The sequence below is a fragment of the Pelophylax lessonae genome (assembly GCF_965119305.1).
Source record: "Pelophylax lessonae genome assembly, chromosome: 6".
NCBI classification, from domain to species: domain Eukaryota; kingdom Metazoa; phylum Chordata; class Amphibia; order Anura; family Ranidae; genus Pelophylax; species Pelophylax lessonae.
The window spans coordinates 158,707,947-158,733,007 of record NC_138773.1 but is presented as its reverse complement, the minus strand read 5'-3'; the positions used below and the strand labels follow the sequence as shown (position 1 = coordinate 158,733,007).

Below are 25,061 nucleotides of genomic sequence, written 5' to 3'. Positions count from 1 at the left end.
TCTGGTATAAATAACCAGAAAGTGCAAGTGCTGAAATTAGTGAAACCTCCTCATCTTGAGGTTTCAAATACATTAAATTTATAATTTCCACATAAATCAGACATGAAACTTCATACTTTGTGCTGATATAGCAGTTCAAAGATATAATGTAGTGTCCTTTTTAAGCTTCCCATTCATAGGTGATGTGCATTGACCTTTTAAATATCACTCTCCACGTGGCCTAGCTGTTCCTTTTAGTGCCATCAGTGGAAAAGCATTGGATGGTGCTGTCACAATCATATTAGTGCCACGACATGCAGTGAGCCCCGCTTGGTATCACACTCACCGGATATCTTTCCCCTTTCAACAGGGTTATCGCGCTTTTAAATTTTGCCTGGCTCATATGCCCCCTTCACGCGCTCTCCTTGTATTCCCCCACGGCTTCAATGGTACAGTGGCATTCTCCTTGTCCTTATGCAAAGCAGAGTGACGCATTGAGTGTCCTGCTGCCCCCCCCCCCTTGTTCTTTGTAGATGTGCGGGTCATCCTCATCATTGCAGCCACATCTACAAAGAACGGGGGGGGGGGGGAATGCCACTGTACCACTGAAGCCATGGGGGAATACGAGGTGAGAGCGTGAAGGTGGCATATAAACAAGGCATAATTTACAAGGGGGATACCCCTGTTGAAAGGGGAAAGATATCCGGTGAGTTTGAAACCAAGTGGGGGGCACGAGTGGAAACACCGGTGCTCACTGCATGTCATGGCACTAATTTGATGGTGACCGCACCATCCAATGCTTTTCCACTGATGGCACTACAAGGAACAGCAAGGCCACAGGGAGAGTAAGCTTCCCATTATAGTTACATAGTAATTGAGGTTGAATAAAGACAATAGTCCATCCAGTTCAACCTGTGTAGGTGTGTGTGGCTGTAATCATCTCTCATACCCCTTAATGTTCTGATCCTTGAGATGTACGTCCAAGAGTCTTTTGAAAGTAGCCATACTTCCTGCAGAAACCACCTCTTGTGGTAGAGAATTCCACAATCTTGTTGCCCTAATAGTAAAGAACCCCCCACGTTGCCTGAGGTTAAAACGCTTCTCTGGCGACCAGAACTGGACAGAATACTCCAGATGCGGTCGGACCAGAGTTTTATAAAGTGGAAGGATTCTAGTTTTATCTCTGGAATACATCCCTTTCTTTATACATGCTAATATTCTGCTGGCTTTGGCAGCTACCGCGCAACATTGTATGCTATTGCTTAGTCTATCCTCTACCAAAACTCCCAGATCTTTCTCCATTTTTGATTCCCCCAAAGGTCCCCCCCCCCCCTAAAGTGTATTGTGCTTTTATGTTTTTAGTCCCCAAGTGCAAAACCTTACACTTCTCCACATTAAACCTCATTTGCCATGTCGTTGCCCACTCTGTTATTTTGTCCAGGTCATTCTGTAGGATATCTGCTTCATGCTGTGCAGTTATTGCCCTGCCCAATTTTGTCATCTGCAAAAACTGATATAAAACTACTGATCCCGTCCTCAATGCTGTTTATGAATAAATTGAACAGGGTTGGTCCCAGGACTGAGCCTTGGGGGACCCCACTTACCACCCCAGACCAGTCTGAGTATGCGCCATTTATTACCACCCTTTGGACACGCCCTTTTAGCCAGTTCCGTATCCCAAGAGCAAACCTTGTGGTCGATGCCTGCAGACCTTATTTTATAAATTAAGTGCTTGTGGGGAACTGTATCAAACACCTTAGCGAAATCCAGGTACACCATTGCCATACAGGGGACCTGCCCAAAGATGCTACACTACTGGGAAAATGCAGCATGAAAGCCCCCTGCAGCTATCATTCTGGTAATGTTTTTTTCAGCTGCTGAATTGCTTTGACAAGCCCGTCGCCTTCCACTGCTCTCCCATCCCACCGGAAAACCTGAGTGTGCAGCCGGTGGTTCTGGAACAGCCCCAATCATCTCAGAAACCAGAAGCAATGAGCATTTCATCACTTCTGGTTTAGCCGGTTGTACATAAACTATGTGGTATGAGAAAAAAACGATCATACCGATCTTGGTATGATCTGAAGCTTTTAAGGGCAGAGCAGGGATCTGGGGTCTAAAGACTCCAGATCTCTCAGTAAAGAGTACCTGTCACTGCCTCTTACTATCACGGGTAATATTTATATTCCCTGTGATAACAATAAAAGTGATTAAAAAAAAAAAAGGGGGGGGGGGGAAATGTCCCCGTCCCTGCGCAAATATAAACACACATGTCAGTCAAGCACTCATACCATACATGAGGTATCATCGCGAACATCAGATCTAGAGAAATAATTCTAGCAATAGACCTCGTGTAAAAATCTAAAGGGCTAACCTGTAATGGCTTTTAAAATGTCGCCTATGGATAATATAATGTACGTAGTTTGTCGCCATTGCACAGGTGTGCACAATTTTAAAGCGGGACACATTTGGTATTTACTCTTTTATAAAGAGCATAACCTCTTTTATATTTTACTAAACAATTGGGTATTGTGTTTTTGTGCATTCAAATTCATTAAAGTGTATTTTTCCAGAAAAAATTGCGTTTGAAAAATCACTGTGATGAGGAAAAGGGAAGCAGCCATTTTATTTATCAAATATTTACTTATGATTATCAAACATGGATTTATGATTAAGCAGATATATTGGATATATATTGTGTGAGAAGTCCTTTTGTATAACAGCTGTTAAGATTGCTTACTTGACCTTTCAAAGACCTGTTTAGCCAACAAGCTTTGGAAGTGACATGTCTATGTTAAATGTCCATTTCGCATTTCAAAGAATGTTATCAAAGACTGAGATGTGATTTCAAAAGAAATTAGATAGCTAGGTGCCACCCACTGTAGTGTATAAAACTGTATTGGAAACCCTAGTCAGATAGAGCAATATTCATTAAGCCAACAGAATGTAATGTAAATGACTTGCTCTCCAAACATGGCTTCCTATCTACATGTTTGTCTAAATAAATATAATTTTCAATCTGGCTTCAACAGTCAAAATGTTATTGAAACCCGTGAGTTTTGGGATTACCCTTACAACTGTGTAAATCCTGTGCGACATAAAAAGTTGCAACACCCACCAATTTATTCTCTAGGGCCTCTGCTTTAAAAAATATATATGGTTTGGGTGTACCAAGTAATTTTCTAGGAAAAAAATACGTAAACAAAAAGTGTCAGAAAAGGCCTGGGGGTCAAGTGGTTACTTCTTTTTCTGGCTGGTTTCCCCTGTTAAAGGAGCCAATCATCTCTCAAGTAGGTGTCCTGGAAGATGATTTGGAAAAAAAAATGTATATTTGGCCTATAAATGATACCTTCACCATACTGTAGTAAAGATGTTGGCAGAAGTTGGGTAAACATGTTCTCAAAATAGAAGGGTTAGAAAATGTATAAATATCTATATGTTCCCCCTCCTTATAGGATGATAGGTCCCCAACAAAGTGTCAAAAGTGTCACTTTGTGTCCGATTTGTCCACCACAATGTTGCAGTCCTGCTATAAGTCGCTGATCACCGCTAAAGAATAAAAATTCCATAAAAATATCCCATAGTTGTAGACGCTATAACTTTTGTACAAAACAATCAATATACGCTTATTGGGATTTTTTTTTACCAAAAACATGTAGCAGAATACATATTGGCCTAAATTTATGAAGAAATTAGATTTTTTACTTTTTTTATTGGATGTGTTTTATAGCAGAAAGTAAAGTGTTTTTTTTTTTTTTTTTCTTTTTTTCAAAATTGGTTGGTCTTATTTTGTTTATAGCACAAAAAAATGAAGGCCGCAGAGGTGATCAAATACCACCAAAATAAAGCTCTATTTGTGGGGAAAAAATGGACATCCATTTTATTTGGCTACAGCGTTGCACATAAAAATCAAATAGTGCAGTGCTATCAATAATCAAAGAGTATAAGAAAATGTCCCAAGGTGCAGATATGGCGATTCATGCACATATATGAATAAACTGTGCTCCACTTTGTGCTCGTCTGTCACCCAGTCACACTAGCTGCTCACCTCAAGGTTATACTCACAAAAATCACAGATGGGATGACCATGGATCAGGATAGAGCCACCAGACCTCCTCCCCAGACAGACAGGCTTCAGCACAGTTTATTCATATATGTGCATGAATCACCATATCTGCACCTTGGGACATTTTCTTATATTTGGTTAGGTATAAAACCTATTAACAAGGTGCTTTACCCACGGAACTGCCACTCACTGGAGATTTTTGTTTTGTTTTTTGAACCTTGACCTGTAATGCTAGATGTTAAAGTGCATACAAATCACTACCAAGGCTGGCACCAACAGTTATTGCAAAGTCCAGGTCACTTGAACATGCATATGCCCCATTTTATTTTTTGCTGACGAGCATCTAAAACAAATAACCATATCTGCATGATGTTGTTGATTTTATGTTTTGAGTTTAAGCCACATGATTTGCTTGTTTGATTATTTATATTAAAGATCAAGTGTACCTAATAAAATAGCCACTGTAAATACCAGAAAATCATCAGTTTGGTGAACACATGTTAAAGCAAATGAACAGACAAAATTTTTTCTTAGTTTTTTGTATTGTGCTTTATATTTGTATGAAGGCAGAGATGTTCAAAATGTAAGGATCTAAACTCTAATAAGGTCTGAGTCTTCTGTCTGTACATGCAGTATCTAACAAAAGTGTTGTAAATATTTTATTATATTTTTTCATGTGACACTGAAGAAATTACACTTTGCTACAATGTAACGTAGTGAGTGTACAGCTTGTATAACAGTGTAAATTTGCTGTCCCCTCAAAATAACTCCACACACAGCAATAAATGTCTAAACTGCTGACAATAAAAGTGAGTACACCCCTAAGTGAAAATGTCAAAATTGGGGCACCCTTATTTTCCAACACTGCCTTAACCCTCTTGTTGCTAGGGAGAAAAATCCACTCCTCAGAGGGAACCTGGTTCTTCAGCAATACAGTTTAACCAGACCACACAAAGGTGAATGCCTTAGCAAGGTGGATTTGTGGGGTGACAAGAAGCCGGCAGCGGTTGGTTGCATCAGGAGCGAAATTGCAGTTCCCTCCCATGCAACCACCTGAGGGGGGGAGGTGTAATGATATCAAATACTGGACACACGAAAAGCTGTAGCAATCAGCCATGGTGTTCAGTTATCAAAGTAAGACATGACAGTCTTGCAGAACAGTTACACATTGCCGCAGTGATATTATCCCCTCCCTCCTCCTTTAATTCATGGAATGCATAGGTTTTTACACTTCAAAAGAGCCTTTATCTCAACGTAGACATCAAAAACCAGTGCTTAGGCCTGTGCAGAGCTGTAAACTGCTAATTGAGTCCTGGCAGGATGTCTGTTTTTTCTGTCCAGGCCTATCGTAAAACTATGACCAAATCCATTAAGGATACGCAGAACTAATGGGGATTGTAAAAGGCAATCGGAGAGCTCTGCCCAAATCAAAACTTAACAAATCCACACATGATTCATAAACCTAGGACAGGAACATGGCACATTAATAATCAGTATATATTTGAATTAGAAATGTTGTAGTGAACGAAATAAGGTCATACATGACCACACTAGCACATATAAAAGGGAAGATAGCGGTTATATTCCCTGGGTGACAAGTTGATCTAAGCTACTCTGTGTTTAACATCCCTGGACACAAAATTCAATGCTGAACAATAATCTATCATTTTCAAAAATGCAACTGGTACATATTGGAAGTAGACATATGCCGGTTTTTGGTAATTCGATATATCGCGGTATTGCATAGCCACGGTATTGTTATTGTGGCATTTTTAAAATACCGAGTTTCTCTGCTCCTGGGTCTGACTTGTGAATTGATACATTTCAGTGAGCTGGATGACTCATTCACTCACACAGCTAATGCCTTTCAGCATTAAGTCTCCCAGTAAGTATAAACAAAAATGATTACATTGTATCTTTTCCTTCCCTCTGCCAGGGAGAAAGGAAGTTTAACCTCTTAAAGACTGGACCTTTTTCTGACACTTGTTGCTTGCAAGTTAAAATCAGTTTTTTTTTTGCTAGAAATGTACTTAGAACCCCCAAACATTTTATATATTTTTTTAGCAGAGACCCTACAGAAAAAAATGGCGATTGTTGTAATATTTTATGTCACACTGTATTTGCGCAGCAGTCTTTCAAACGCAATTAATAGACTTTAATGAATAAAAAAAAAAAAAAACGTAACAGTAAAGTTATCCCAATTTTTTTTTTTGTTACACAAAGAATCGTGAGAGAATCGTGATCTTTATTTCAAGCTAAAAAATCGTGATTCTCATTTTGGCCAGAATCGTGCAGCTCTAATAAATATATATTACACACACACACACGCATAGCAGCCCACATTACATTATTATATAGCCATCAAGCAGTGTCTGGCCTACCTGGTGATGACTGGTCCTGGCGCTCCGATCTGGTCTTTAAAGGGGCAAATCCTTGCGATCCAGAAGTGGTTAAACCTGCAGGAGGACCGGTGTTTTTATCTATTAATGACTTTACTATTGCTTTAGGCCTGGTTCACATGTATGCGGGTTGGTGGTTCACATGTATGCGGGTTGGCGGCCCACATTTGCACAGGCATAGAAGCCCATTGATTTGAACGGGCTGCTATGCCCTCATTTTCCGCAGAAAAAAGGTGCATGCAGCATTTTTTTAAAATTCAGTGGCCTTGAAATCCATCCTTTTTGCACCATGCGACTAACCTGCAGTTCCTGCTCTGGCAAGCTTTCTGCATTTTTTGTATACGTGGGCACGGCATTTAAAAACCGTTTGCGTGTGCAGCAACGGCAGGTAAGTCGCATGGTGCAAAAGAAGGATGGATTTCATGGCCACTGCATTTTTTTAAATTCTGCATGCACCTTTTTTCAGCTGAAAACGCAGGCATAGCAGCTCAAGCCCATTCACATCAATGGGCTGCTATGCCTGTGCAAATGTGGGCCCCCAACCCGCATACATGTGAACCAGGCCTAAAGCAATAGTAAAGTCATTAATAGATAAAAACACCGGTCCTCCTGCAGGTTTAACCAATTAATGACTTTACTATTGCTTTAGGCCTGGTTCACATGTATGTAAACAACACCTCCTTCAGGTTTAACCACTTCTTGACCACAAGGATTTGCCCTCTTAATGACCAGGCCATCGGATCGGAGCCGAGCGCCAGGACCAGTTATCACCAGTTAGGCCAGACACTGCTTGATGACCTATTTTAGGCCTGGTTCACAGAGTCTGTACTGACTGACTATATAATAATGTGCGTAAGTGAACCAAAGCCCCTAAATTCAGCAATGAAATTGAAGTGAGGTGGAAATTTAATAATTTTAATTTAATAATAGAATACCGTGATAATACCGTATACCGTGGCAAAACCTTAATCAATTAATCGCAGCATGAAAATCTGATACCGTCACAAGCCTAATTGGAAGATATAAATAGTGGTATAAAACGGTCTGTAGAGGATGGACCTGATATTGTCATTAACCCAGGACAGCCCATGGAAACTGTTTTATTGGTCAGGGGCATCTGTCAACACCCTATTGATCCCAGAGAAAAAGGGAGACCTGACCAATTGAGAGAGTTCTCATGGTACCATCAAAGCAGGAACATCTGTCAAGTTTGAGAACCGATAACACCTGGCTCATTGATTGAACTCTAACACCCAGGACATTGACTGACTGGAGCAAACGGAGGTGGTGGCATTTAAAGGGTTAATTGCTTAATTAGCCCAGTGACAATCGCTCCCAGCCTGCTGGCACCTAGATTGTTTTCCCCTGAGCTGGAAAATCTTTGTGCAGGGTGCAGCTGAGAATATCATTGTTACCGAAGTGTCAGCATGGTGTGAGTTTGGCTTGTCCCTTGTCACAAGTTAGTGAGGAGGGCAGGGATCTGATACCCACGTTCGTAACATCTTCTGAGCTCCATACTGGAGCTTTAAGCAATTTTAGTTATCCCTTCAATGCTAAACCTTTTAACTACAGGATTGTCCAACCTGGATTCAGTCAGGCAGTGCCACACATCTATCAGGGAAGAACAAGATGTCTGGAAGCCCAAGGAGAGGTCGACTACGTTCTGGCTTTCGTGTAACTATGTTCCAGCCAGTTCCAGGTATGGAAAATTGTCAGGTAGACTCTGGGAACTCCATACATGGACTTCCTGGCTTCCAGATCCAACAACAAACTCAGCATGTTTGTCTCCAGATAAGGAAACCTCTAGCCATAGTGGACATTCAGGTGTCTCCATAGGATCAGCTTCAAATTGAACTTTACCTTTCCTCCTCTGTTTCTCCTTCCTCATCTGCTGTTCAGAATTGAGATCATGGGCATTACAATGATTCTCATTGCTTTGAACTGGCCTGGATGGATTTGGTACTTGATCAGGAGAAGATGAGAATCCAGAACTGGGTTACCACTTTTGCAATACGGTCCCTGGCTTTAACAATATGGCTTTTGATACTCCGGTCCTAAAGGATAAGGGCCAATCCAGTTTAAATATTCCTGTGCTCTTGGAGGCTAGGCGATCTACCATCACGCCTGGAAAACAAACTTTGCATGGTGGCAGGTGTTTTATTCCAGGATACACTCTGTGGGACATATTGTGACCTTCCTTCAATCTGGGCTGGATCAAATTCTAGCATATAGTTCTGTTTGACAGGGATTCTTTTCTTTTTCAAGATAGGCTTGCCTCTATTTTTGAGTGTTCCTCACATGGCTTCACCTGTGCATTCACCTGTGACTTCATGAGAACCACCCTTTGAACCTATCAGGGATACTCAATGGTCTGCTTTTATCCACAAAGTTGTTTGTCGTGAGGCCTACAGCATTCTTTCTCCCTAAGTTGATGTCTTTCTCCCACCTTAACCAGAAGATTATACTTCCGTCTGTCTGCCCTGCTCCTGTACACGTCAAGAGGTTTTCTTCTATTGTTTTTCGTATAGTATGATCTGTACCAGATTTTCTGTCAGCCACATCTTCTTCGGAATGGCGGCTTACACCTTGTCATTCAACCCTGTAGTGGTTAGCCTGCCTCTCCTCCCTCCATCCCTAGGTGGTTTAGGCCAGGTGTCGCCAACCTTTTGGACCTCACAGACCACAAAACTCACAATTTTGAATCAATAACGTGAATCTTACATGCCTTCTGCACACAATGCTCTGGTTCTCCCACCCCCCCCCCCCCCATCACTCTGCTGACTTCTACACACACAGTGCTACTTCAGCACGCATTGAGAACAACATTGGAAACAACATTGGGCAGTATACATCCGCCACATTGTTGATTTGCGGCAGAGCCCCTGGGGACAACCAAAATTGTCTCATGGACCATCGGCGGCCTACGGACCACTGGTTGGTGACTGCTGGTTTAGGCAGCTTATCTTTTAGCCTAATAGCTTAGTGGTTGTAACCCTAAAAAAAATGCTCCCTGTTCCTTTAAAACATGATCCAAAGCATAGTGCATGTACCGTGTCATTTGTCCCATTGTATGATGGTTCTGCCTGTTCTGCGTCCCCCTGTGTGCTGACCACTGTAATCATGGCTGCTGATCCATGATACTGTGGTCCGTTTTCGTGTCTCCGCCATCTTGCTGTCTACTGTTAGTCTCTCCCACTCCCTCCCTGCCTGTCAGCTCAGTAGTCTTTGTGAGAGCCTCCCCTCCCCTCGTGAGGCTATTCTTGTAATATATTAGTTATGTATTAAAAGTGCTAGCATCCCCTCTGTTGTTGGATGATATAAAGCACAGCGTGTACATTTTTCAAAAATGATATTCCTACATCCCTTCTGTGTGATCACGTGGTCTTCCTCTGCTGGCTGGCTGATCGGGGAAGGAGAGCAGAGGGGGATCACATGACCGCACAGCGGAGATGTAGAAAAAGGTATTTAGGAATACAATCTTTAAAATATACTTTCCTAAAACAGGGGACGCCAGCGATTTTCAACTAGTGACTTAACCTCTTAAGGATGAGATTCCAACTTTTCTTATAATGGCACACTTTCTTGATCACTATGTGCCTTTTGGCATAATACACCTTTTCCCGTAGTGCAAGCCTGCCACTTGGTTTTTCTGTTTACATGTTGTCTAAGGCTGATCACGTATATGTTCAGGCCTCTTTGGATGCAAGCTTTGGACCTAAAGTGTTACTAAACCCATATCCTGCATTCACTATAACTGGTCTCCTACAGTACACAGAACATGGAAATGCAATTATTTTAGTAAATAGAAACTGATAAATACCTTTTTCTCATCAGCTGTATATAGAAATTAGAGCAATCTTGTGACTTGTATCAGTAAGTGCTGGTAATTTGTAGGAGGAGTTTTTATTTCTCCCAGAATTGTCCTATCAGGCTTCACGACCCATAATTCTCTGTCTGAACATGTCTAAATAGTGCTGATTGGCTCTGTGCTGATCACATGTACCCTCCCAAGAAAAGAAAAATCATTCATCAATCAGATGTGAAATCCCACCCACTGTGTTCTTTTTTAGGTACTGGGCATGGCGGAGAAGGGAGGGACTGGGCTGTCATTTAGGATCTGTATACACGCCCAAATGTGTGATGTTAATACCATGTGACCTGAATAGCTTCGCTATAACCAGGAAGTGTTCTCTGAGCAATAGAGACCAAACTGAGTATGTGCAGCTGAACTACACTTACTGTGCTTATCTGGACTTGTCCAGAGTGAATTTGCAGGAGAGGGAGGATCTGTGCATACAGGATCACACAGCCTTTTTCACAATGCAGAGGATTAATCACTTAGTACACAGTGAGTATAACAAGCATGCAATTCTGCATCTATAGACAGATTTTACTGTTGTGGGTTTAGGAACACTTTTAAAGCTGTTTTTCAGCAAGTACTGAAAAAAATAAGTCAGCAGCTACAAAACCTGTATCTGTTTACTTTTAATAGACACTCACCTGTCCAGGTATCCAACGTCATCCTCACCCGAGGTCCTCTTGGCCAGCATGTTAGCTGTGGGTAGCTGGGTGACTTCTTGAAATTTGCTGCCCTTTGTGAATGGTCCCACAGCCTTCAGGGACCTGTGACGTTGGCAGGGAGGAGGTGAACTTCTGCTCAGATTGCCTAGGCAAATCTACATGTCAAAACCGGGCCCCTAATTCATGCTACTAATATAGCAGAGGAAAGGGGGAGGGGAGTTCCTCTTTAAGGTCCTTCTGGGAGCTCTAAGTAAAAAAAAATCAATTTTTTTTTTAAGTTTCAATAGAATGATGAAAGGTTAGATCATCTGTTAAGTTTGTACTGAAGTCTGCGTCTCCATTGGGATTATTCACCACTTTGGAGGCAAGGGGCTAATCTTCCAATGGAAAAACCTATTCTGGGGACAACTGTCTAAAAGAGGAATTTCCCTCTAACTTCTGTTTCATCTCTGAAAGAGTAAGCCAAATGAAATGTACCCAGTGCCGAAAATGGGTAACCTGGCAGTGATTTTAACCCTCCTCTACGGTATGCAGAACTTGTCCATAGAACTTTTCAATATATAATATATATATATATATATATATATATATATATTTTAACTGGCTTTTGCAAATTAAAAAAAAAGTTATAATACTAGTTATAGGTAATTTTCCTGGCCCTGTTATCTATATAAGGGTTATTGTGTCACTTGTTCTTTGCTTAGAGTGGTAGCTCATGTAGGAATCTCACTGCACAGCACTCTCACATTATTATTGAATATCTAAATTTCTGTATTGTTATGGGTATTTTACCATAGTTGTAATAAAGTACAGTTCCTTACTGGTAACCTGTATTAAGAGAAATATAGAGGCTACTATAGATGACCTCTGTATGAAAAAGTTGCCTGTCTGTTTCTGGTTTCACTCTTTTCTGTATGATTGACCTAGACAAGTATGCAATCAAGGCGAATTTAGTGCTGTTGTTCTTTACACTTTTTTTTTTTTTTTTCAAATCAGAAGTTTAGAAAATGCTGAATCCATGAATCAGTTTAACAGCAAAGCAAACCAATGTTTTCATAAGGAAAGGTTAGGAATGGCAGCCTCCATATTTCCGCACAGGTCCCCTTTAACTAATTTCATACCGGGCCAATTCTGGCACTCCGCTCCTACATGTAAAAATCATAATTTTTTGCTAGAAAATTACTCAGACCCCCCAAGCATATGTTTTTTTTTTTTTTCTTTTTTTTTTTAGCAGAGACCCTAGAGAATAAAATGGCAGTCATTGCAACTTTTTATGTCACACGGTATTTGTGCAGCAATTTTTCAAACTAATTTTTTCAAGTTTCATAAATTAAACAAAAAAAAACAAAACCCTAAAGTTAGCCCAATTTGTTTGTATAATGTGAAAGATGATGTTATTCCGAGTAAATGGATAACTAACATGTCACGCTTTAAAATTGCGTACACTCGTGGAATGGCGCCAAACTTTGGTACTTCAAAATCTCCATAGGCAACGGTTTAAAATATGTTACAGGTTACCTGTTTAGAATTAGAGGAGTTCTTGGGCTAGAATTGTTGCTCTTGCTCTAACGTTCTTTGGAATTATGGCCAAAAAGTTCAACTTTGGTTTCAGACCATAACTTATTTTCCCACATGCTTTTTGGGAGACTTAAGATATGTTTTTGCAAAAGTTAGCAGGGCTTGAATGTTTTTCTTCATATGAAAACGCTTCCATCTTGCCACTCTACCCGATAGCCTAGACATATGAAGAATACCAGACATTGTTGTCACATGTACCACACAGCCAGTACTTGGCAGATTATCCTGCAGCTCCTTTTAATATTGTTGTAGGCCTCTTGGCAGCCTCCCTGACCAGTAGTTTAGGGAGGAAAGACTTCTAGTCTTTTCATCAATTTTGGAGTCCTGTCCAGTTCTTGGTAATGTCACTGTTACTGCTAATGCTGTAATGTCACTGCTATATTTCCTCCACCTGATGGTATATCCAGTGCCTTGAAAATTATTTTGTACCCTTCTCCTGACTGATACCTTTAAACAATGAGATCCCTCTGAGGCTTTGGGAGCTCTCTGAGGACCAAGGCTTTTGCCGTAGGATGTGACTAAAAAAATGTCAGGAAAGACCTACTAGAACAGCGGAACTTTATTTGGGGCTAATCAAAGGCACTTTTAATGATGGCAGATGTGTGCTGACTCCTATTTAACATGAGTTTGAATGTGATTGCTTTAATTCTGAACACCACTACATCTCCAGTTATAGGAGGGTGTGCACACTTATGCAACCACATTATTTTAGTTTAAAAAAAAAAATATTTAGGTTTGTTTATGAATTGAGTTGTACAGTTTACTGGTCACATTTAAGGTGGAGAAAGTTCTGAAATGATTTACAGTATCTTAGTCTATTTATTTTATATCAGAGAAACCTGACATTTTAACAGGGGTGTCTAGATGTTTTTGCTATAATTATAAATCTAAAATGGTAAATGTAACTGATAAGAACAACACATGATCACTGTCAGTTAACAACGGTTTCATTCTTTCAGAGTGCATTTGTCAACAGACCAGCTCTTGGCATTTTACCACCTGAGAATTTCACTGAAAAACTGGAGGAATCCTTGTTATCTGTAAGTACAAAAAGCTAATTTGCCATCCATTAAGAAATACAAAAAGGTGCGCTCAGCTGCAAATATGTGAAATCAAACTGCTGCAATCAAACACTCCAATAGTGAGTAGAAAAAACCTAAAATAAATGTGATGCGCTGTTTTTGACTGAGATATCGTAAAAATGATTATTATTATTATTATTATTATACAGGATTTATATAGCGCCAACAGTTTGCGCAGCGCTTTACAATGTGAAGGAAGACAATACAGTTACAATACAGTTCAAAACAGGAGGAACTAGAGGGCCCTGCTCGTTAGAGCTTACAATCTAGAAGGGAGGGTCAAGTGAAACAAAAGGCAATAACCGTGGGGGGTGGGTTGATGGAGAAAAAGGAGGTACATTTGTTAGGGGTTGGTAGGATAGGCTTCTCTGAAAAGGAGGGTTTTCAGAGATCGCCTAAAAGCTAATAGAGTGGGGGATAATCGGACAGATAAGGGTAAGGAGTTCCATAGGATTGGAGAGGCTCTGGAAAAGTCCTGGAGGCGAGCATGGGAGGAGGTGATGAGTGAGCTAGAGAGCAGGAGGTTTTAAGAGGAACGAAGAGAGCGATTAGGTTGGTATTTTGAGATGAGGCTGGTGATGTAGCTGGGGGCTAGGCTGTGGATTGCTTTGTAAGATGCTGTAAGTATTTTGAATTTAATTTGTTGGGTGAGCGGAAGCCAGTGGAGGGCTTGACAGAGAGGAGCAGCGGACACTGAGCGATTGGTGAGGTGGATGAGTCTGGCGGCAGCATTCATAATGGATTGAAGGGGGGATAGCCTGTGTAAAGGTAAGCCAATGAGAAGGGAATTGCAGTAGTCGAGGCGCGAGATGACCAGGGATGTGAACTAGGAGTTTTGTTGTGTCTTTGGTTAGAAAGGGGCGTATTTTGGAGATTTTGCGGAGGCTGAGGCGGCAAGATTTGGACAGCGATTGGATGTGGGGTTTGAAGGAGAGTTCAGAGTCCAGGACAACACCTAAGACCTTGGCATGTGGGGATGGGCTGATGGTAATGCCATTGATATTGACTGAGAAATCAGGGGAAGGGGCACGAGGTGGAGGAAAAATTATAAGCTCGGTTTTGGATGGATTGAGTTTGAGGAAGTGGTGAGACATCCAGACCGATATATCTGATAGTAAATTAGTGATACGTGAGGAGACTGAGGGAGAGAGCTGAGTAGTGGATAGGTAGATTTGGGTATCGTCAGCGTAGAGGTGGTTATGGAAGCCGTGGGAGGCTATCAACTGACCTAGAGAGGAGGTGTAGATTGAAAATAGGAGGGGTCCAAGAACAGAGCCTTGGGGAACTCCAACAGAGAAGGGAAGAGGAGAGGAGGAAGTAGAATTGTAGGTAACGCTAAAGGTGCAGTTAGATAAGAAGGAAGATAACCAGTTAAGAGTACAGTCACGGAGACCAAAGGCATGGAGTTTTTTGAGGAGGAGGGGATGGTCAACCATATCAAAGGCAGCAGAAAGGTCCAGAAGTAGGAGTACAGAATAATGTCCATTGGTTTTGGCCGTTAGCAGATCGGTTTGTCAGCTTTAGGAGTGCGGTTTCAGTGGAGTCTTGAGGCCGAAATCCAGACTGAAGGGGATCAAGGAGGCTATTCTCGGCAAGGTGGTCGCACAGTCTGTTGTAGACTAGACGTTCGAGGAGTTTGGATGAAAAGGGGAGCAAGGAAATAGGTCGTAGGTTGTTCAGATCGGTTGGGTCCAGTGAGGGCTTTTTAAGTATGGGGCTGACTAGTGCATGTTTTAGAGAGTTGGGGAAGATGCCAGAAGAGAGAGAGAGATTGAAGATGTGGGTTAGAGAGTGTAGAATAGGGCCAGAAGGTGAACGTAGCATTTGCGAGGGAACAGGATCCAGAGGGCAGGTTGTTAAGTGGACGTTAGCAAGTAGTTTAGCAACCTCGTCTGTAGTGGCGGGGTTGAATGAGGGAAGTAATGATCGCACTTGTGGGCGTGAAGCATAAGGCATGGAGGAAGGTATCTGAACAGCAACGATCTCCTTACGAATTGTGTCAATCTTCTGTTTGAAGTGGTTTGCAATCTCCTGGGCAGTGAGTGAGTCGGTGGGAGGGGGTAGTGGAGGACGGAGTAGAGAGTTAAAGGTAGCGAAGAGTTGCCGGGGGCGTGATGACAGGCTGTTAATGAGAGTGATAAAATAGGTCTGTTTGGCAGTGTGGAGACTGGAATTGTATTTTTGGAGGGCGGATTTATATTGGTTGAAATCATTCTGAGACCGAGTCTTACGCCATAGGCGCTCAAGAGCACGGCTATGCTTTTTCAGACTTCTAGTGTTATCGGTTTGCCAAGGTTGAAGGGGTCTGGGCCTGATTCGGTGTGTGGTGAGGGGGGCCAATGTGTCCAGGGAGGCTAAGAGTGAAGTGTTGTAGACAGAAGTGGCTAGGTTGGTGCAGGACAGGGGTGCGATTTTGTCATAGAGGTGGTCGATAGCAGAGTAGAGAAGAGAAGGGTTGAGATGGCGTAGGTTTCTGCGGGTAACTGTACGGTAGCTGGAGGGAGAGGAGGTGGAGTAGAGGGAAAGAGTGAAACTAATAAGGTAGTGATTAGGTAACAGATGCAATAAACAATGGACAACAAGCAAAATCAAAACAATAGTGAATGTTCAAATGGCAAAGTGTCACTAGATAAGTTAACCTCTTGTTGCCTAGATTGGTGTAACAAGTAAATTACAGCAAAAATGTTTTTGTGAAAAAGTAGCCACGATCTGTTCACAAAAAATGACAAATAATAAACGTTGCGAAAAGTTCATAAATAGTCCAGTGTTCCACAACTCAGTATGCTCTAACTTTCTCACATGTAAATACAACAAACTGTAGTGCAGCTGAAATGATCCACAATGGAAAGTGTGTCACTGCTGTATTCTATATGTGAAAACTGTCCACTTACCAAATCAAATGATCCCACCAAGAGATCATATGCCTGGGGAATGTATCCAGGCTTATGGTGCTCCTTAATCTCGTTAATCACAGCAAGTGTTTATAAAAGATAAAGGATTGGAGCTAGAAAAGTACCGTCAACTAGCGCGGACCGCACTGCAGGCGACCGTGCAAGATTTTATCACATATCGCTTTAATTCATTGCCCTTGATTTATGAACTTTTTGCACCATTTATTGTTTGCCATTTTTTTGTGAACAGAACTTATTCCAAAAAAAAAATATTTTTGATGTAATTCACTTGTTACACCGTTCTAGGATACAAGTTTCACTTATCTAGTGACACTTTGCCATTCACTATTGTTTTGATTTTGCTTATTGCACATTTTTTATTGTATCTGTTACCTAATCATTTCATAATATCTTCGTAAAAAACAGAGCATCTTATTTTACAACAATTTGTCATCCAAAGTGCACAGATTTATTTTGTTATAAATCTGTAGTTTGGCTTGATTCCTCCAAACAACTTTTTTTTATATTATATGTTCTTTACTAATTCAATTCCCTGATCCATTTAAAATTGAAATACAAAATGTTTTGTTATGGTATCCATCTGTTATGTTGGCTTCTTTAAGCTTGCCAATTTCTTTTTGCTGCTATGTATCATTCAGATTGTCTAATACACTCTTAAAAATAATAAAAATGTATTGAATGAAAAACGTAGTAGTTTAAACCTACACTTATATACTTAATACTTGTTTTTATTTTCAAACAGGCTTGTATGTTATCGCCATTTGTTGATTTCATGTGATTGTTCATTTTATAATTTTGTTAAAATATGACATGTAAAATACATTCTCTTTTTCCCTATTATTTTTCTCTTCTAGATTGGACCAAAGGGATTGGCCCAAATAATTACAATGTCCTGTGGATCATGCTCAAATGAAAATGCTTTTAAATTAATATTTATGTGGTACAGAGTAAGTGCAAACTTATACATGATTTGGCCATTAAGATTGCTATTTAACCAGTGGTGGAAGGATTAATAAAATCTGAGCTATGGTTTCTCACAATAGCACTTAGTCCATTTGGGAGTGTCTGTATATTGAACTTGCAGAGGTTTCTGGGAGCACTCTTACTATAATCCATAGTTCACTCCTATCTGAGTCTAAAAACAATGTGATGAATTTAGGTTAATTTCTTCTATTGTTAAACTTGTCAGTTTCTGTACCTGCCCCAGGTATGTAGTATGGTAAGATGGGTTTTTGTTTACCTATCGCTACAGCTCTTTGATTAAACTTTGGTCCTCATATCAAGGAAGGGGAAGTGTTCACCAAATAGCAATGCCAATTTTATGTTCCCCAACATTTCACTTGACTAGAATAGATAGCACTTTCATGTAATTTTAATCAGTCTGTCCAGTTGTTTAGAGCATTTTCTTGACAGATTCATTATTCGCCAGTTCATCAAACTCATCATTATTTAAAAACAGTGGTGTATACATTCAGTTTTAAAGATTTTTAAAGTGGCTTTATATTATTAGTTTGGCCTTTTTGTATTGACAGTGTTTTGCTAAAGTTACACAGCCAACTATGCTTTATCAAGAGTATTTGAATGTCCTCTGGCTTTCTGAATGACAGAAAAATTCCCTTTAACTATTGACACAAAATTTAAAGTTTAACTCTGGGCAAATCTAAAGGACACACGGTAAAGCAGTAATTTAATTATTAATACATCATTTAACATATTTTGTTTAATGCAAGCACTAGAAGTACCTAAAATTGACTTTGTGCCCAACCTCAATGTACAGTAGAGCTCAGTCTGGGGAAACTAGTAAACAGCACAAGTAGCCACCCAGTTGTGCTGCAGTGCTCACGTGCTAATGAGAAACATGCTAATAGAGAGTGCAGAGTGACAGATAAATGGGCTCATTGGTATGCTGCTTCTCTTTTTACTCTAGAGTCACAAACTAGGGAAGTGACGAGATATGAAATTATTACTTAGGGCCGCTTTACACCAGGTGTAGTGGGGCTGCATTGGGTGGCTATTCCAGCACAGTTTCACCACAAGAAAAGTTAAAATGCCTTGTCCCCTCCCTGGCTATTTCACACCACCGTGTTATGCTGGTGTGTGTTGAAACAAAGTACAGCATGCCGTACCTTTTTTCCAGGGAAGCGCAATGTGAGACAGTCCACCACCTCACACCATAGAGTAGCCAATAGAAATTATTGAATCAGCAGCTTTCCACCATACACCAGCAACTACGTTGTAATGCAGCAGCTGGTGTCAATAGACCTTTAAATCAGATCTTGCACTAAATGTCTGATTTTCTACTTGGTGGTGCACATGTAAACACGTAAAGAAAAAAGTAAAGAAAATACACCCAGCTTCCTCCCACAGAGCCTAGGTGGGAATGGTGTCACAATCCTTCCAGCAAGATCCTGAAAATACAGAGGATCCCAAATCTCATGAGAAATTCTCATGGGATTTGGTGTACTCTACTTTTCAAGGATCTTGCAGTAAAAAATGTGATCGCACCCATTTTAGTGCAGAACTGGGTGTATACATTTTCTAACTTTTTCTCCGCAGATGTTTTTCCTTTAACCACTTTACCACCGGAGGATTTTGCTGTCTTACGTCCAGGCCACTTTTTGCGATTCGGCGCTGTGCGACTTTAACTGACAATTGCACGGTCGTGCGACGCCGTACCCAAACGAAATTTAAGTCCTTTTTTTACCACAAATAGAGCTTTCTTTTGGTGGTATTTGATCACCTGTGCGATTTTTACTTTTTGCGCTATAAACAAAAAAAGAGCGTTTATTTTGAAAAAATAACAATATTTTTAACATTTTTTTTTTATATGAAATTCCTCCCAAAAAATATGTAAAAATCAAATTTTTTTAAAATTTTTGGCCAATTTGTTTTCTGCTACCTATGTTTGGTAAAAAAAATCACAATAAGCATATTTTGATTGGTTTGCGCAAAAGTTATTGCGTTTACTAACTAAGGGAAAGATTTCTGTCATTTTTGGTGTTTTTTTTTTAACGAGTAATGGCGGCGATCTGCGTTTTTTTTTTTTTTTTTTTTTGCGGGACTGCGACATTGCGGCGGACAGATCGGACCCTTGACTGACATTTTTGACACTTTTGGGGGTACCAGTGACATTACTGCAGTAATCAGTGCTATATATATGCACTGTTACTGTAAAAATGACACTGGCAGGGAAGGGGTTAATTTTATTGGCGAGGGAGGGGTTAATGTATGCCTGGTGCTTACTAACGTGTGGGGGGGGAGGTGACTGAGTGAGCCAGGGACAGATCGGATGTTCAGCTATGCTGAACACTCCGATCTGTCACTCCCTGTCACTTAGGAGATCCGCCCGCTCTGTTTACACAGGCGGGCGGATCTCCAAACTAGATTCCCCAACGATCGGGGAAGAGCGGCGGCGACTCCCGCTGTGAATGAAAACAGCGGGAGCGCGCCTCCGGCGGTGCGCGAGCGCTGCCTACAGGGGGAGGAGTCCAGCGACGTAGGTCTACGTCGCTGGACGATAACGAGCCACTGTGCCGCAGTAGCAGCACAGTGGCCGGAGGTAAAGTGGTTAAAGTAAGTTAAATGTGCTTTTTTTACATGGTGAGGAGGGACCACTATGTAATGACCGAACTTTAAATTTTTGTATACTGTGCAACTGCAGTAGGGAAAAAATAGGCCTCCTGCACCGCAAGATAGATCTGTGTAAATATCAGAACCCGGTGGAAAGAAATGCAAATCCTTTAGTAAAATCACTCCCTTGTATGTATTTCAACTTAAGTGAAAAATAAAAACTGCGCTATTTAAAATAACAAAAGACATATATCTTAGACAAATTATCTACATACAGAGCAGCAACTCTTCTGTGAGACACTCACAGCACAAACATTATAGTCTAAATAGAGTTGCCCTTTAAATATTAAAAAGAAAACAAAGAAAGTCCAAAGAGTGATAAACCAAAGTCCATTCAGTCACAAAGTGCGCTATCCATAACCCGAATGGTGTGTGATCCCAAGTGAAAAGGCCTCCACCTCATAGATTGGCTGCTTATATTGACCTCCTGTTATGGAAGGTCTCTCACACTTGTGGCTTTAAACCCTGCCTGGGCCTCTGTCCATTCAAGGGGACAGAGGCCCAGGCAGGGTTACAGTACCCGCCACTCTTGAGGGAATTCTGTCACATGTAAACCTTTTTCAAGTGCACAGCAATCTGAAGCGCATCATCACAAAAGCATGAACAGAATAAATTGCCCACTTAAAGTGTTACTAAACCCACGAGTAAAATCTGTCTATAGATGCAGAATAGCGTGCTTGTTATACTCGCTGTGTAACTTAAGTGATTAATCCTCTGCATTGTGTAAAAATGCTGTGTGATCCTGTTTGCACAGATCCTCCTGCAAGTTCACTCTGGACAAGTCCAGATAAGCACAGTTAGTGTAGTTACGCTGCACATGCTCAGTTTAGATTTTTTGAATTTTGGATAGGATACTTCCTGGTTTTAGCGGAGTTATTCAGGTCACATGGTATTAACATCACACAGTTGGGTGTGTATACAGATCCTAAATGACAGCCCAGTCCCTCTGTCCTCCATGCCCAGTAACTAAAGAACACAGTGGGTGGGATGTCACATCTTGATTGATGGAGGATTTTTTTTTTTTCTTGGGAGGGTACATGCAGACTTGTATAAAGTACTCGAAATTTCTACTTGAGTAAAAGTACAAGTGCTCGATCAAAAAGTTACTTAAGTAGAAGTGGAAGTGCTCGCAGAAAAAGTTACTTAAGTAGAAGTACTAAAGTATTCAACATTTTTTTTACTTAAGTATTGCAAGTAGTTTTTTCAAAAAAATTGCTACTTAAGTACTAAAAGTAAAAAGTACCAGTAGTTTTGAAAAAAAAATTCTACTCAAGTACTGAAAGTAGAAGTACAAGTACTGTGTTATGTAGTTATTAAAGAAAGAAGTCAAAAGTTTGAACATCATATTGTTTTTTATTATTTCAAATGATTTATTCAAATGATTAACCTGTGTTTGTTACTAGTTTCTTGATGCACTTTAAGCGCTGTAGCACAATTTATTTGTTTGTTTCATATTTTCTTTTTATTGGAAAGATTTGGTATAGCAGCTTTTATTATACACAGCCTTTATTTTCGTATGCGCTGATTTACAAATGACATTATACACATTTTTTTGAGCTTTATGCAACCTGCCATCTACTGTTCTGGCAGTGGTAATTTTTTTAAAAGTAACGAGTAACTATGCAGCACAAAAAAAAAATACTTGAGTAGAAGTATCGAAATCATCGAAAAAATGTAGTGAAGTAAAAGTAGAAGTAGGAGAAAAAAATTATACTCTAGGAAAGTACAGATACCGCATTTCGGTACTTAAGTACAGTACTTAAGTAGTTCTACTTCGTTACTATACATCTCTGGGTACATGTGATCAGCACAGGGACAATCAGTACTGTCCAGACATGATCAGACAAAAAATGTAGGGTCTTGAAGCCTGATAGGACAATTGTGGGAGAAATGAAAACTCCTCCTACAAATTACCACGCTAACTGATACAGGTATTTATCAGTTTATATTTACTAACATAATTGCATTTCTATGTTCTGTGTACTGTAGGAGACCAGATATAGTGAATGCAGGATCTGAGTTTAGTAACACTTTAGGAGCTAAGGCATTCGTTTCACTTCAGTGTACTCTGGTTTATCACTCTTTGGACTTTCTTTGCTTTCTTTTAAATATTTAAACGGCAACTCTATTTGGACTAATGTATTTCAATTGTGTACTTAGCGGTTTGACTGGAGTTCAGTGAAATATGGAACTGCTTGCTATCCATGCATTTGAAGAATAAAATGAGAACTATTTAAATGTTTCTTCTGCTGAATGAAAATTAAGGCACAGTTTTTGGCAGCATAACATAAGGATCAACTAGCGTAATCCTTACTATATCTAAAGTTATTTTCAAAGAACTAAAATATTTTAATGATTAAGCAACTAACCCGGAGGCTGAATAATGTTGCCCTTAAGTTTGCTGTTATGATAAACCAGAGATGTTTGCTACAATGAGCCCTCACCATATCTGCCATTAAGTGCCGGTTCACACTATTGCGATGCAGGAACACTGCGTATATACTGCGTGTTCCCGCATCGCATCCGCAGCACAGGCAGTTCACACTGCCATATGCGATACGCTGGGGGTGTCAATTCACAGTTAACACCCCCAGATCAGATCACATATCGCAGTGCGATCTGACAGTTCGCACAGAAATCGGATTGCACTGGTGTGAACCACCATGTGATCCGATTCTGCTGCGGACGAAAAAAAGGGTCCTGTGCGTGTTCACTGCGATTGTGGTGAGAATTCAGTCATACAAACTGTATGGCTGAACTCGCACTGCACAGACATCGCATGTGATTTTAGGAGCAGTGCGCTCCGAATTATATGCGATGTCTGTGATCGCAGTAGTGTGAACCGGCACTAAAAGGAACCTATCCGAAATAAGGAAGTTGGTATTTGAGACTTGTCTGAAGATGCATGCTCCAGGACTGTCATTTTTATCTCTTCATTACCTAGTGAGTCACGGTCATGGAATAAGCATGTACGTATTGGCTGTTGGCACCGTTGTTTGCTAGGACTGGGGGCTCTGTTCAGGCACTGTTTTAATTGGATAATCTTTGCTGTTATCTTTTCCCCAGCTCCACTCTTTTTTCTTCTGTTTTGCTCTTCATTTGCCCCTTTTGGTTGTATGTTGGCTGACTCCCCTATATGGATTTTCATCAAACTTCTGATGAAGTGAACTGTGTTTCATGAAATGCGTTGAGATTATGATCTTCATTTTTATGTTGATTTGCAAATCCCAGACTATACATCTGTATGCAATGTTTTGTATTTGACCAGTTGGTTGAACCAGATGTATTTGTGTCTTTTTTCAACCTGACTAACTTTGTAACTATATGTACCAAGAAGGAATATCTTAAAAGAGCATTTCTCTTACGTCCTCCGACAGTCGCCGCCTCTTCATATTCGTCACATATGGGGTATTAGACTTTGCTCCGAAGGAGTAGCTAGGCAACAGAATATGTTAACAATAAAGCTTTAACATATCCCACCCTCAAGGGGTGGTCCCCTCAGTCAATACCCTCCTACTTCCTGCAACCATATCTCAGTTTTAATGTCTAGCTTGTCAGGAGTGGCTGGCTCTCTCTGTGCTGGGACTTTCTGTCCCAGACTCTTTCTTCTTTTTAATATTTTGTTTGAGTTTTTCTCTCTACCTTTTATTAGCTGTTATTTTGTCAGCGTTAGTTAGTTCTTCGGACGAAGAGGATCATGCGGACTGGGTCTCGGGCTGATCCCCCTGGTCGCAGGTCGTGGGTCAGTGGCTTCCCAGTCTGCCATCGAGCGTTCAGCCAGGTAACGCTCCTGGCATAGTGAACGACCCATCCCTGTTCGGTGCAGGGATGATTGGTGAGGTGGCTACCTCACTGGACGCTGTGCGGTTTCTTAACCCCCATTTTGTGCGTCTTGAATTCCGACTCTCCCTGCCTCATGTGCAGCGGCTTGTTCGCCTGTGCGGGTCCCCCACGCCATGTGAGGTAAGTGTATTTATGTGGGGACCTGTCTGTCTGGGGGGGTGTCAGTCTGGGACTGTGTAACCTGCCTCTATTCACACTGCTTGTCTCCCTATCTCTCGGCTGCATGCTGTGGGCTGCAAGGGGGGGGGGGGGGAAGCTGTATGACACTGTGTGTGTCAGGCTGGGCAGTGTGAGAGCTGTGTGCTGTGGGGCATGTTTTTTCTTGGCATGTTTGGGCATATACAGCGATCGCTGCGGCGATCTAACATGTATCCTTATATTGGATTGTAATATGTGTTTTACTGCACTGTGGAGCGGCGTTTTCGGCGCCAAACGACGCCATTTTGCCTGCACCCGCTCCGGCCGCATGGTTTACATGCATGGCGGCCATTTTCTTGTAGCCTCCATAGGCTTACATAGAGCGCCCTGGCAGCATCACTTCCTCTTTCCAGGAACACCGATCGAGGCTGCAGCAGCGGCGAGGGTCTCCTCAGGTTTTATCCTTCTGTTCTTGCTATCCATTGCCTGTGTTCAGTTTGCATACTCCCTGTGGGGGTCTCATTGTGCTTGAGTGTGGTGCGGTGGGCTGCGCTTGCCGCGCTTGCTAAAAAGGGGCAGTTAACCCTTGGTTGTCTGGCATTACAGGGGCAATGGATTCTCAGGAGGGCAAATTTCCTACAGTATTGGTGGAAAGCCAGGGGACCGCTGTTTCCCCCCCAGGGGGGGATTTAGCCACTATTGTGGCTGGCCTTGCTGCTCAGGTGCAAATGCTGGTGGCTGCTCAATCTACTAAACGGCCCAGAGTTGCTCTGTCCTCTGATTCTGAGGGTGAAGGTGATGGGGCTGTTCTGGCAGGGACCTCCTTATCAGGGTCCCACTCCTCTCTTGATCTAGTGGGGTCTGAGGTGGAGGCTGAAGTTGAGGGGGTCGATAATTCTCCCCCTGGCTCGCCTGA

The 25,061-nt window shown here is 41.3% G+C and overlaps 1 protein-coding gene across 1 annotated transcript in view; it reads left to right on the top strand.

The window, feature by feature from the left end:
- Positions 1–25,061, top strand: part of ABAT (4-aminobutyrate aminotransferase) — a 252,910-nt gene that overhangs the window by 145,427 nt on the left and 82,422 nt on the right. Inside the window, exons 7-8 of the mRNA XM_082261300.1 lie at positions 13,500–13,580; positions 17,389–17,481. Of these exons, the coding sequence (XP_082117426.1) occupies positions 13,500–13,580; positions 17,389–17,481 (174 nt within the window). The remainder of the gene's footprint in view (positions 1–13,499; positions 13,581–17,388; positions 17,482–25,061) is intronic.